The following is a 12,221-nucleotide window of genomic DNA, read 5'->3' on the forward strand; positions in this document are numbered from 1 at the left end:
ACACTAAAACTATATGGTACAGAATTTCCTCTTCCTTGAACAATTCAGAAGGCCTTTTAAAATGTTTCCCATGAAGGAATGGGTCGCCACTGTAAGTCAATTAGGATGACAGGGTACCACGAAGCCATCTGATTATTCGCATTTTTTTTTTGTAATTTGCATTCTACACAGTTTACTGTATTTATGACAGACCTAATGACCATATGGAAGGAAGCTTTTCCAAAGGCCAATGTTTGTAATTGATAAAGCATGCACATCCAAGAGTGAGGGAGGGAAGAAAAAATCAAAGCAAAACCACATTAGACAATTTTGAATCTTGTGAGTTCCTCTTAAAAACAATTGAATGGACTAAAAAATTCACTAACAATTATTCATCTCTGAGATAATGAACTAATTCCTAAGGATTTTTGAACATTGACTAATGAGGTTGGAAATTCATCATCTTGCGAACTTCTAACTACCACCTAAAAACAAAAGCCAAGTTTGAAAACAAAAACCTCACCCAATTTTGTCAAAGTAATTAATCTCATTTACTCATGCATATTCTTTTCTTTTGCAAAGAGCCATTATATAGAGACGATAAATGCACTATGCTTTCATATGCAGATACTTAACTATTTATTTCCCATAAAACAACTGTTATTTTATTTTCATGGGTAAACAAAGGCAATAAAAAGTGCCATTGTTTCTCTATTCTAATTATTACATGTCTAATTAATTTATTATGTAAATCTATCATGAACATACTCTATGGAAAATATTTAGAATATCAGTGGTGAAGAATTAGAATATTAACAGCAAAATATTTCTAAATAAATGTTGCTATATCTATGTATTGCTTTTGTTTTTTGTGTTGTAAAGACCAGAATGTGTCAGTCATCATGACACAGTGACTTAAATATTTTATTTTATTTTTTGATAACTTGTAATATAGTCTCTCATTATTGAGTTATTGTCATTATTAAGTTATGGAACCTCATAAAAAACACTTTACTATTTTGGGAATGACATCCCTTCAAAGTTCCATATTTTATGTCTGATAAATCTCTCTGCATTAGCCTGTTTGATATTTTGCAGACCTTTTCACCTATTTCATGATCTCATTTGGCCAAATCCCTTCTTGTACTTATTTGCAAAAGGAACAATAAGGAGTTAGTACTGTGTAGCTTAGAACTTTATAGGACTGTCAGGGCTGGGCGCGGTGGCTCATGCCTGTAATCCCAGCACTTTGGGAGGCCAAGAGGGGCAGATCACAAGGTCAGGAAATCAAGACCATCCTGGCCAACATGGTGAAATCCCATCTCTACTAAAAATACAAAAATTAACCAGGCGGGGCAGTGAGCACCGGTAGTCCCAGCTACCCGGAGGCTGAGGCAGGAGAATTGCTCGAACCTGGGAGAGGCTGCAGTGAGCCAAGATCGTGCCACTTAACTCCAGCCTGGGTGACAGAGTGATACTCTGTCTCAAAAAAAAAAAGAACTTTATAGGACTATCTTCTCTTGAAAATACACACATTTGTGATGTACATTCAAGTTTTCAAATTAAACCAAGGTCATCTGCTAAATGACGTTATCATTTCAGATTACCTTTTCTTCATTTCCAAATTCCTTTCAATGATCAGTAATCTTTATTTCCCAATTTTCCTTTTCATTATATATATCACATAGTTGATATCAATATAATCTCAGGAAGCTGCTATTTAAATGAATCTTCTACTTAACTCATTTGAAAAATGAAAAGTATTTATGTAAGACAGTAAATTCCAAATAGAACACACTTCTTTTGAAACAGTTCTTATTATAGCCATCAAGCCCAAAATAGATTTTCTTTCTCCTCTATGTATCAAGAGCTCCAAATACAGAGTTAAATATATTCTTTCTCAGTATGTCGGCCAGTACTTTTTTTGTTTTTGCAGTCATGAGACCCAAAAATAAGAGCTACAACATTGTTCGTATTCTAATGTTTGGAAACTGAAACTTGAAAGAGGAAGGAGGTAAATTCTCCACACTATCCAGAGAAAATGCAAAAGAAGTGCTTGTGTTTGGTTAACTGTACTTAGTGACAACACCACCCATTATACACATATTTGTGGGGGAAGATAACAATAAACCAAACACATTAAGACTACGTAATAGAAAAGAAAAAGGGTGCCATCAGAGAGTGTAGCTTTACAATCCCATTGGAAAGAAGGAGAAAAGTGTAATTAGAAGTGATAAAACTATTTTGCTGTTTGTTAAGAAACAAAATTCTTAGTGATTTGGAATTAAACAAAGCACAAACAGAAGCAAAGAATTACTGGCAAAGTTGATCCTTTAGTTCAGATTTTGAGATAATTACATCCTGACCTGATGGAATTTGCTCAAGGATGACCCCAGTTTAGCTGCTGTGCCACAAGCACTCTTTCAAGAACAATTTTGTAAGCAAAACACTCTCAGAACTGATGCAAATAGGAAATCTAATAGAACTGCATGTACATACGTATGTATAATAAATTTAACCATCCATTGATCCCTACCCACAAAGAAATCTCAAGGCTCAGATGGCTTCCCAAGTGAATTCTTAAACATTTAAAAAAGAAATAACACCACTCTCATACAAACTCTTATAGAAAACAGAAAACTAGAAAGCACTCTCCAACATGATTTATGAAGCCAACAAAACTTGGTTACCTGAATCACATAAGGATATTATTAAAAAGGAAAATTATAAGCCAAATTCTCTTACAAAAAGGGATGCAAAAATTCTAATTAAGATATTAGCAAATCAAATCTAGCACATATATAAAATGCAATATATGATGTCCAATTTGAGTTTATTTTAGGATTTCAAGAATAGTTTAACATTTAAAATATCAATTGTAATTTGTCACATTTATAGAATATAGCAGAAATTCATTTGATCATCTAACTACATGTAGAAAAATTATTTAACAAACTTGATACCCGTTTAAAAAAAGACTCAGCAAACTTGGAAACTTTCATAATCTGAAAAATAAAATAATATTCAGCAAATATATTAAAATGGAAATGAACGCTTTTCTACTAATATTAGAAACAATACAAAGACACCCTACATTACCAATTCAATGTGTAAAAATCAGTTTAATTTTATACAACAGTGGGAAATTAACTTTTTAAAATAACAGTGTTTTCAACAGCATCAAATAAATAGGAATAAATTTGATAAAGAAGCTAAGTTTGCTACACATAAAGATCCAGATAAATGGTCTAAACAATAATTTATATGTAAATAATAAATAAATATCATATTCATTGAGTAGAAGACTCAAATTTGTAAAAATGACAATTCTCCCATATTCATCTACAGATTCAATTTAGTATTGATTTAAGTACCTGAACTGAATATTCTAGAATTTATATGGAAATGAGAGGGGAAAGCCAATAACAGCCAAGACAGTCGAAGAATAAAACCAAATCTGGAAGACAAACTACATTATCAAGATGTTAAAAAAAAAAAAAAAAAAAAAAAAAAAACAGACACAACCAACAGATGGAGATAGAGTTCAAAATAGTGATCATCTTCGGGTCAGCACAGGGGCTCTAGGGAGCTTTGAAGATGGTAATAAGTTTCTATTTTCTTGACTTGGATGCTGGTTATATTTGGTGTTCATTTTGTGAAAATTTGTCAACTGTGCACTTATAAAGGATGGCTTTTTCTAGATGTATGTTATATAGCAATTAAAATCTTATTGGAACAAATAAGAAAGCAAGAATTATTCTTATCACCAGTCATTATCATATATATGTAGAGAGAGAGAGAGATTTTTTTTCTTTTCAGCTCGTTAACAATTGTGCTGCTTGGTGTTATTAGTCACAGCAGGGCTATATGTTTCCATCAAAGAAATTAACCATTATAGCATCCTAAGTCACTCACAAGCAGTATTACAAGTGTTCTGCAATTCTGTACCTCGAATTTTAAATGGTACTTTCCAGAATTGTTGATCTATGTTCAAAGTATTCAAACACTGCAGATGATTCCATCCTACAAATGAGAAGTTTCCTTGTTGAAAATAAAACCTTTCGAGGCATCTTGGCTCCACTTCTTTCTGCTCCTTCTCTACAGGCAGTGATGAGGCGGTGGCTGACACCAGCAGGCGTGTGGGTGGAGCCCTAGCAAGGAAAAGTGCCCTTAAAACCAGACTCAATGATGCTGTTAAGCGACTACAAGCAGCAGAGAGAGGTAAGCATCATAAGAGAGAATTGAAGTCTCATCTGTTGGTTCACTGGAATGTAAGGTAAACCTTCAAGGAAGAATTAGGTGATTGTTTATTGTCAATGTTTTTAGACATAAATGTTATTTTCTGATGACAAAACAATTTGTGTTCATCACCAAAAAAATTGTTATAGAAAATAAAAAGAAAATAAATATAAACGCTGTAATCACACCACCTAGAGGTGACCTTTATATTTGAGATCCTTTTTTTCCCAGCATTTCCTCTGTGTGTGTGTGTGTGTGTGTGTGTGTGCGTGCATGCATGTGTGTGTGTCTTTTAATGAGATCAATGAGATCAAGCTGTTTATAGTGTTTGACAATGGCTTTCTTATGAACATCCTTCCTCATAACAATATGCCCTTATTTGGTTATTGGATTTCTTTGGCCTCAGCTGTACACAGCTTTCCCCTGTTACATGTTGAGTCATTCTTATCACATAAACAGCAGGTCCAGAGACCAAACAGAGACCAAGGAGACCAACAAGCCCAAGTAGAGAAACAAAAGCACACATTTTCCTTAATCTGGGACTGCAGTGGTATCTTACATTGATGTGATTGGAAGCAGATGTGCCTTCCTCAGCACAATGAAAGTTAAAATACTAGTGCAGCATATGGGTGTTTTATTGGAATGAGTGAATCCTAGCTACAGTGCACCAAAGCTCTGGCCAGCAGAGTGGTCCTTCACAAAGAAACATCATCAGCAGCATCATCAGAGTTACTGTTTATTGATGCTTAATATGATCTGGGCACTGTCCTAAGTGTTCAACATACCTGTATTAATCCATTCTCGTGCTGCTATAAAGAAATACCCAAGACTGGGTAATATATAAAAAAAGAGTTTTTATTGACTAACAGTTCTGCATGGCTGGGAGGCCTCAGGAAACCTACCATCATTGCAGAAAGCACCTCTTTACAGTGTGGCAGGAGAGAGAATGATTGCTGAGCAAAAGGGAAATGCCAGACATTTATAAAACCATCAGATCTCGTGAGAACTCACTATCACAAGAACAGCATGAGGAAAAACACCCCCATGATTCAATTATCTCTCAGTGGTCCCTCCCATGACTGGTGGGGATTATGGAGATTACAATTCAAGATGAGATTTGGGTGGGAACACAGCCAGTCATATTAATACCTTATGTCATGGGGATAAGTGCCACTATTGCCTTCAGGCTAATATGAACTCTGAGGTTCACGAGGTTAGGGAAATTGCTGCAACAGGTACAGCCAGTAAGAAGCAGATTCAGGATTGAAACCAGCATTTATTAGAATCCAGAGTGTGTGAGGTTAAATGAAAGGTATCCTCACCTTAATAAATTATTATTTATATATTATTAAATTAATTATGTATTACTTGTATAATAAAAATAATTCGAATTTACTTAGGTAATGGTATAACTTCAAATTTATAATTATTTTATAACTCTAATTATTTTACAGTTGGGGCCAAAGAAATCCAATAACCAAATTAGGACATAACTTCAAATTTATAAAATTTGAAGTTATAAGATCACCTAAGTGAATTCTAATTATTTGTATTATAAAAAATAACTAATTCTTATAGAAAAATTAGAAAATGTAGTTAAGAAAAAAGAAGAAAATCACCCATAATCCCATCCCCTAGACAAAATTTTTTGTTGTAAACTTACATTATGATTATTTTAAAGATGTAATTTTTTAACAAAAATTGGAATTCACCAATAAAACTCTTTGAAATTTGCTTTTTTTCTACTAAAAAATATCTTTTTTTATTGATCAACTTCTATAGCATCATTTTTATGACAAAAGTGTTCCACAAGCCTACTTTTTCATAAAAGAAAGTGATATTTGCAATTAATTTCAGACACAAACCTCTTATGAGTTAAAATCTCACGTGCATTTTCTATGGCTTTCTCATCAGCTTATAGGAAATACTTATACTCTTCTTTTTAAATTTACCTCTTAATTTGGAAATGTTTTCAATGAGCCACATGATTATCTAAAGATCTTACTTTTACTTAAGAGCCCAAAATGTGAGATCTGGGCTTCATTCAAGGGTTAAAGGGGTGTCAATGTTCCCCAACAAATGTCCAACTTCTCTGCAAAGTGAATGACCCTGTGCTCTGTGTGAAGGGGATGCTCAGCAGCGCCTGGGGCAGTCCAAGCTGATCACCGAGGAAGCCAACAGGACCACGATGGAGGTGCAACAGGCCACCGCCCCCATGGCCAACAATCTAACCAACTGGTCGCAGAATCTTCAAAATTTTGACTCTTCTGCTTACAATACTGCAGTGGACTCTGCTAGAGATGCAGGTATCACTTAGAAATTTTACAATTTGAATCTAATGAAGGAATAGGCCATTAAACTCTATACAACTTGTGTCAAGAAACAGTTTTCTTCATTTGGGTTTTGGATTTGAAAGTTGTAGAAGTTAGCTTAGAAAAAGAAAAGGTTTTGCTCTGTTCATCTATCTGTATATACCTGCGTGTATACATATGAAAAACATATATATTTCACATAAACACTAGATAGATTGGTTAAAAAGTCATAATTTTTTCTATGTGAAATAATGGTAGTAATTGTAACAATGTAAGACTTATCCTTTAGGGAACAAAGTTAATCAAATGTTGGGTAAATAATCTTAACAAAATACTGTTTAGCTTTTAGGAAAAAAAATACTAAATGGCATTGCTTTTACTAAGCAACATTGCTTTTTCTTTATCTGAGTAAAGCAGGTTATTACCAACAAATACTGAATGCAGCCAAACATAACTCCAGCTTTCTATTAAGAACAGTATGTTGGTCAACTTGAATATACAGTTCTATAGAAATGAAAATGAAATATTTTCATGTCTACCTAATTTATTTTGTAGATATTAGAACCATGTAGTACTTGTGAAGTTTCCCTCTTAAATAACAATGTCCATCAATATCATGACAAATCATGACTAGCACTTTTTGTTCTCCAATATGACTTTGCATATAATATTACCTTCACTTGTAACTGAATTAAGAAAGGTTATAAATCCATATATGACCTATCACTGGAAATTTTATTCCAATTTACAAATACTCATTGCCATAACAGTAAAATAGCTTTTTTGTAATGATCTTTTAAGTATACATTTATTTCTTCCAAGTAACCACTCATGTAAGTGCTTTTAAATTTTTGTCTTTAAAACATTTGTCTACATGATATTCGACTCTTCCATTTATAATGATATTGCCTCAGGAATATGTACTAAATCTGTCTTACATTTTTGTTTCCTTTTTTTTTTTTTTTTTTTTTTTGAGACGGAGTTTCACTCTTGTTACCCAGACTGGAGTGCAATGGCGCGATCTTGGCTCACTGCAACCTCTGCCTCCTGGGTTCAGGCAATTCTGCCTCAGCCTTCTGAGTAGCTGGGATTACAGGCACGCGCCACCATGCCCAGCTAATTTTTTGTATTAGTAGAGATGAGATTTCACCATGTTGACCAGGATGGTCTCGATCTCTTGACCTCGTGATCCACCCACCTCGGCCTCCCAAACTGCTGGGATTACAGGCTTGTTTCCATTTTTTACCAGTCTTACCAAGTGATTCCAGTAAGCATCCAGAACTAGTGCTAATTGAAATTGTTTACTGTGCTTTTCTCAAATAGCATTTTGTGATTCAAAACAAAGTAAATGAAAGAGGATACCATAATGAAGAAACTTTATAAAGACTCTAATAGACAGTGGCCTCCTTTTTCTGAGAGAATTGACTGTAGGAAACGGGGAGACTCTGTCTTATATATATATTTCCATAATCACTATCTAACAATTCATTCAGTATAGTATCTCTAGTTTTTAAAGACTAGTATACTATAAAATAGGTGTCGTGGTCAGTGATCCAAACAACACATATTTACCTCTGTATTAATCAATATAATAAACTGATGGTTGCTATTATTTTACTTAATTCTATTCCTTGTGCTAGAGAAACATTGTATGTCCTAAGTACAGAGAAGGGATGTTTCCTTGATCTGCACTGACATAGTATCCTGGATCTGAGTTTAGTTTTTCTCTAAAAAGAGGCTTGCTCTTGCCCAGCTACTAATGCTTAATGACCATGGCCCTGCCCTTAAATAAGAGAATACCTCAAAAGTATTCCATCTCTGGGCCAATGCTACTGAAATATTAGTATGCATTAGAATCACCTGGAGGGCTTGTTAAACACAGACCGCTGGATCCCACTCCTGGAATTGCTGATTCAGTGGGCTTGGGACAGGGCCAAAGAACTTGCATTTCTGATAAGTCCATGGTGATGCTGATGTTGCTTGTCTGGGAACCACACTTTAAGAATCACTGTTCAGTCAATGAAACTCTGGAAAAAGTTATGCCATTCTCTTTGTTTTGAGTTTCTCTCATCAAGCTGTATCCTTATGACTTGTGCTTTTTTTTTTTTCTTGAGAGAGTCTAGCTCTGTCACCCGGCCTGGAATGCAGTGGCACAATCTCAGCTCACTGCAACCTCTGCCTCTTGGGTTCAAGGGATTATCCCGCCTCAACCTCCCGAGTAGCTGGGATTACAGGCGCGTGCCACCATGCCAGACTAATTTTTGTATTTTTAGTAGAGACAGGGTTTTCCCATGTTGGCCAGGCTTGTTTCGACCTCCTGACCTCAGGTGATTCACCCACCTCCCAAACTGCTGGGATTACAGGCGTGAGCCACCATGCCTGGCTGACTTGAGTTCTTTTCTATGTCTAAGTTATGCATTCAAAAAAAAGGACATAAGTAGGTCAGTGGCAAGCCTTGTGGGGCACAGATGCACTAGACTGAGTCAAGGGGAGTATGCATCTCCCCCTCCAGCCACTTCCTCTTTTGCTGCTTTCCTCAACCCGCAACACCCAGATGTTGTTTTGTTCTCCAGCAAGATGCGCAAGAATAAAAAGAAATAAAAGGTCACTATGATCAGCTTGTAGCATCACCCTTGTCTGCGCCCACAGACCATAGCCGCCCACCCCTACCTTGGCACAATTGCCACTTTTCTGAGTGCTACCTGTTTCCTCCATCTAGTACTGTCTTCTGGGACAGTGGCAGCAGGATGATGTGTGCATGGACGTTCTGGAAAACAACCTTCCCACCTTTTTTCCCAGTATTCCTCTTGACCAGTTCTATCAGTTATATTAGAAATGCAAGAAGAACCTGTGCTATATGGTTAAAGGAACATTTGTGTATATACCGTGGACCCTGCCCTTTAGAAAAAGCCTGCTCCACGTACAACTTTTAGATCCATAAGTACTATAAATGTCACAAAAATAGAAACAAATTGTGCTTTGGACATTGTTAAGTCCACAACTATGGCAGACATCACACTTGGGGTCAGGTTTGCGCCCATGCTGAGGTCTGAGGGGAGGAGATGGGTGGCAGACAGATGGAAGAACACTTTGGGGGGTGTAGACAGGTGAAATGTAGTTTTATTCAGCAGCTCTCTCATCAGCAGCTCTCTCACACTGCTCTGTCTCAGCGGCTTGCTCCTGCTGCTCCCATGCCCGGCTGCGTAGCCAGCTCTGCCTTACCTTCAGGGTCAGCAGCTTAACTCTCTCCCTCTCCAAGCGAGTTCCTGACCCCCTGTCTGCCTTCAAGGCAACTGGCTCTCTCTTACAGGTATCAGTAGCGTTACTCTCTCTTTGGGCACCAGCACACCAAAGCCATGTTGAGCCCTGGTTCTCCCTCTGTCCGTCTGCAAGACAGGCCACCTTGGCACTCTCTCTTTGGACACAAAAGCACATGCCCTGTGCATGGCATCAGCAGGGCAGTTATACGTTTTCAAACAAGAGTGGCTCTGAGCCAAGTATAAACTTACACAAACAGGTTCCATAACAAATGGATTATGCACCTGTGCCCTACACTCGCTGAGTCACTCTGGCCCAGACGTCCGCCTCGGCCTATTCTTTGACCAAAGCACATCCATGTACCTTACAGGTTTTACTATTAATTTTGCAGGATTAAAAATAATTTCTTATAGTTCTACCATATGTAATCTACATCTGATTCATGAAATATACTTAATATTGAGATATTTACTCAAGTGATTAATTTTTATTAACTGCAGTAAGAAATCTGACAGAGGTGGTCCCTCAGCTCCTGGATCAGCTTCGTACTGTTGAGCAGAAGCGGCCTGCAAGCAACGTCTCTGCCAGCATCCAGAGGATCCGAGAGCTCATTGCTCAAACCAGAAGTGTTGCCAGCAAGGTAACTGATGAAAAGACTGATCAGTCACTTAGTGATAATCGTAACACAAAGCTGAGCTCCAACAGCTTGGGCAGCTTCCAGAGCCTGGACCTTTCTACTGTGTTCTCCAACTCAGCAATTCTCAGCCCATTTGCTAATTAGAAACATGTGAGGAACTTTGAAAATGAAATCAATTCCTGGTCCCAACCTGAAAGCAATATATCACACTGCAGAGAAAGAGCTCCGTACTTGTATTTTCATTAAAGCTCCCAGGTTATTCTAACGTATAGTCAGGTTTTAAAAACCACATAGTTAAACTAGTCAATAAAGCTAATATAGCAAAAGACATCAAGTTAAAGCATCAATAAAAGCCTCAATTCGTTCTTATATTTTATTTATTATTTTAACAGCTTCTTTAGTGCAATTACCATAATGGAATAACCTATCCCATCTGCCCTGCCTCTTCAAGAAATTCTCTGGTACAACACAAATTATGATGAAGATTTTACTGACCACCCGCAGGGTTGACTGAGCAATCACATACTGGCTAAGAAGAATAAACTCAACCAAGACATTGTTTTGAGACACATACAGAAGCAACCTAGCAGAAGATAACTAGAGTTGGCATTTGTAGGAACATCTCCTGACATAGCAATTAACTTTTCAGTGTGGCAAAGTGGGCCTTGTTCTTTAACCTCTTGAATTTTTTTTTTTTGTTTTTGAGATGGAGTTTTGCTTTTATTGCCCAGGCTGGAGCACAATGGCACCATCTCAGCTCACCACAACCTCTGCCCCTCGGGTTCAAGCGATTCTCTTTCCTCAGTCTTCTGAGTGGCTGGGCTTACAGGCATGCATTGCCACGCCCAGCTAATTTTGTATTTTTAGTTGAGGTGGGGGTTTCTCCATGTTGGTCAGGCTGGTCTCGAACTCCTAACCTGAGTTGGTCTTCCCACCTTGGCCTCCCAAAGTGCTGGGATTACAGGCGTGAGCCACCGCACCCGTCCTTGAATTTTTTTAATTGATTCATAGACCAGACTCTGTTTTTATGATCAAAGTATATGGTTTTATTTTCTCAATTAAGAATTAGCCTGAGCAGACTACTGGTCCTAATTATTGAGAGAAAGAAGAGTTAGAAATCAACTATTTTGTAATGGAGAAGATTATTCTTGGTAAACAGACCTGACTTTTAAATGATAGATGATAAATGGCCCCTTATGATAAATTATCTTATTTTCAAAAAAGGTTTATCTAAAGGTACATCAAGAAATGGTATTCTAAAAGCTAGGTTTTTGTGAGTACTTTCTTGTAATATTATTTATATAAAGAGTATGACTTTGGGACCTTAAGCCCCTAAGACCATTTGCAAAAGACACTTAGCCCTACCTTTGGGAATTGGGAGCTTACTCAGTGCCCCAAAGTGAGACGCTTTTCATGAAGATATGTACTATTCTCAGACTCTCAGTTACTAATGTAAGACTTTAATCCCCTACACTTCTTGTTTATTAAGATGTATTGGTCTTAACTGGACACGGTGGCTCATGCTTGTAATCTCAGCACTTTGGGAGGCCAAGGCGAGCAGATCTCTTGAGTCCAGGAGTTTGAGACCAGCCTGGCCAACATGGTGAAACCTTGTCTCTACCAGAAATGCAAAAATTGGCTGAGCATGGTGGCACACACCTGTAGTCCCAGCTTCTCAGGAGGCTGAGGCACAAGAATCACTTGAACCTAGGAGGTGGGGGTTACAGTGAGCTGAGATTGTGACACTGTATTCCAGCCTGGGTGACAGTGAGACTGTGTCTCAAAAAAAAAAAAAA

At 37.2% G+C, this 12,221-nt stretch overlaps 1 protein-coding gene across 4 annotated transcripts in view; it reads left to right on the top strand.

Annotated features, from left to right (window-relative positions):
- LAMA4 (laminin subunit alpha 4) overlaps positions 1-12,221 on the top strand; it is a 151,472-nt gene that overhangs the window by 104,206 nt on the left and 35,045 nt on the right. For all 4 annotated transcript variants that reach the window (XM_012438425.2, XM_012438424.2, XM_064360768.1 and 1 more), the window contains 3 exons: positions 4,084-4,200; positions 6,345-6,524; positions 10,289-10,428. In XM_012438425.2, coding sequence (XP_012293848.2) covers positions 4,084-4,200; positions 6,345-6,524; positions 10,289-10,428 — 437 coding nt within the window. The remainder of the gene's footprint in view (positions 1-4,083; positions 4,201-6,344; positions 6,525-10,288; positions 10,429-12,221) is intronic.

Source organism: Aotus nancymaae, unplaced genomic scaffold (genome assembly GCF_030222135.1).
Source record: "Aotus nancymaae isolate 86718 unplaced genomic scaffold, 86718_ANA_hifiasm-v0.15.2.pri h1tg000040l, whole genome shotgun sequence".
NCBI classification, from domain to species: domain Eukaryota; kingdom Metazoa; phylum Chordata; class Mammalia; order Primates; family Aotidae; genus Aotus; species Aotus nancymaae.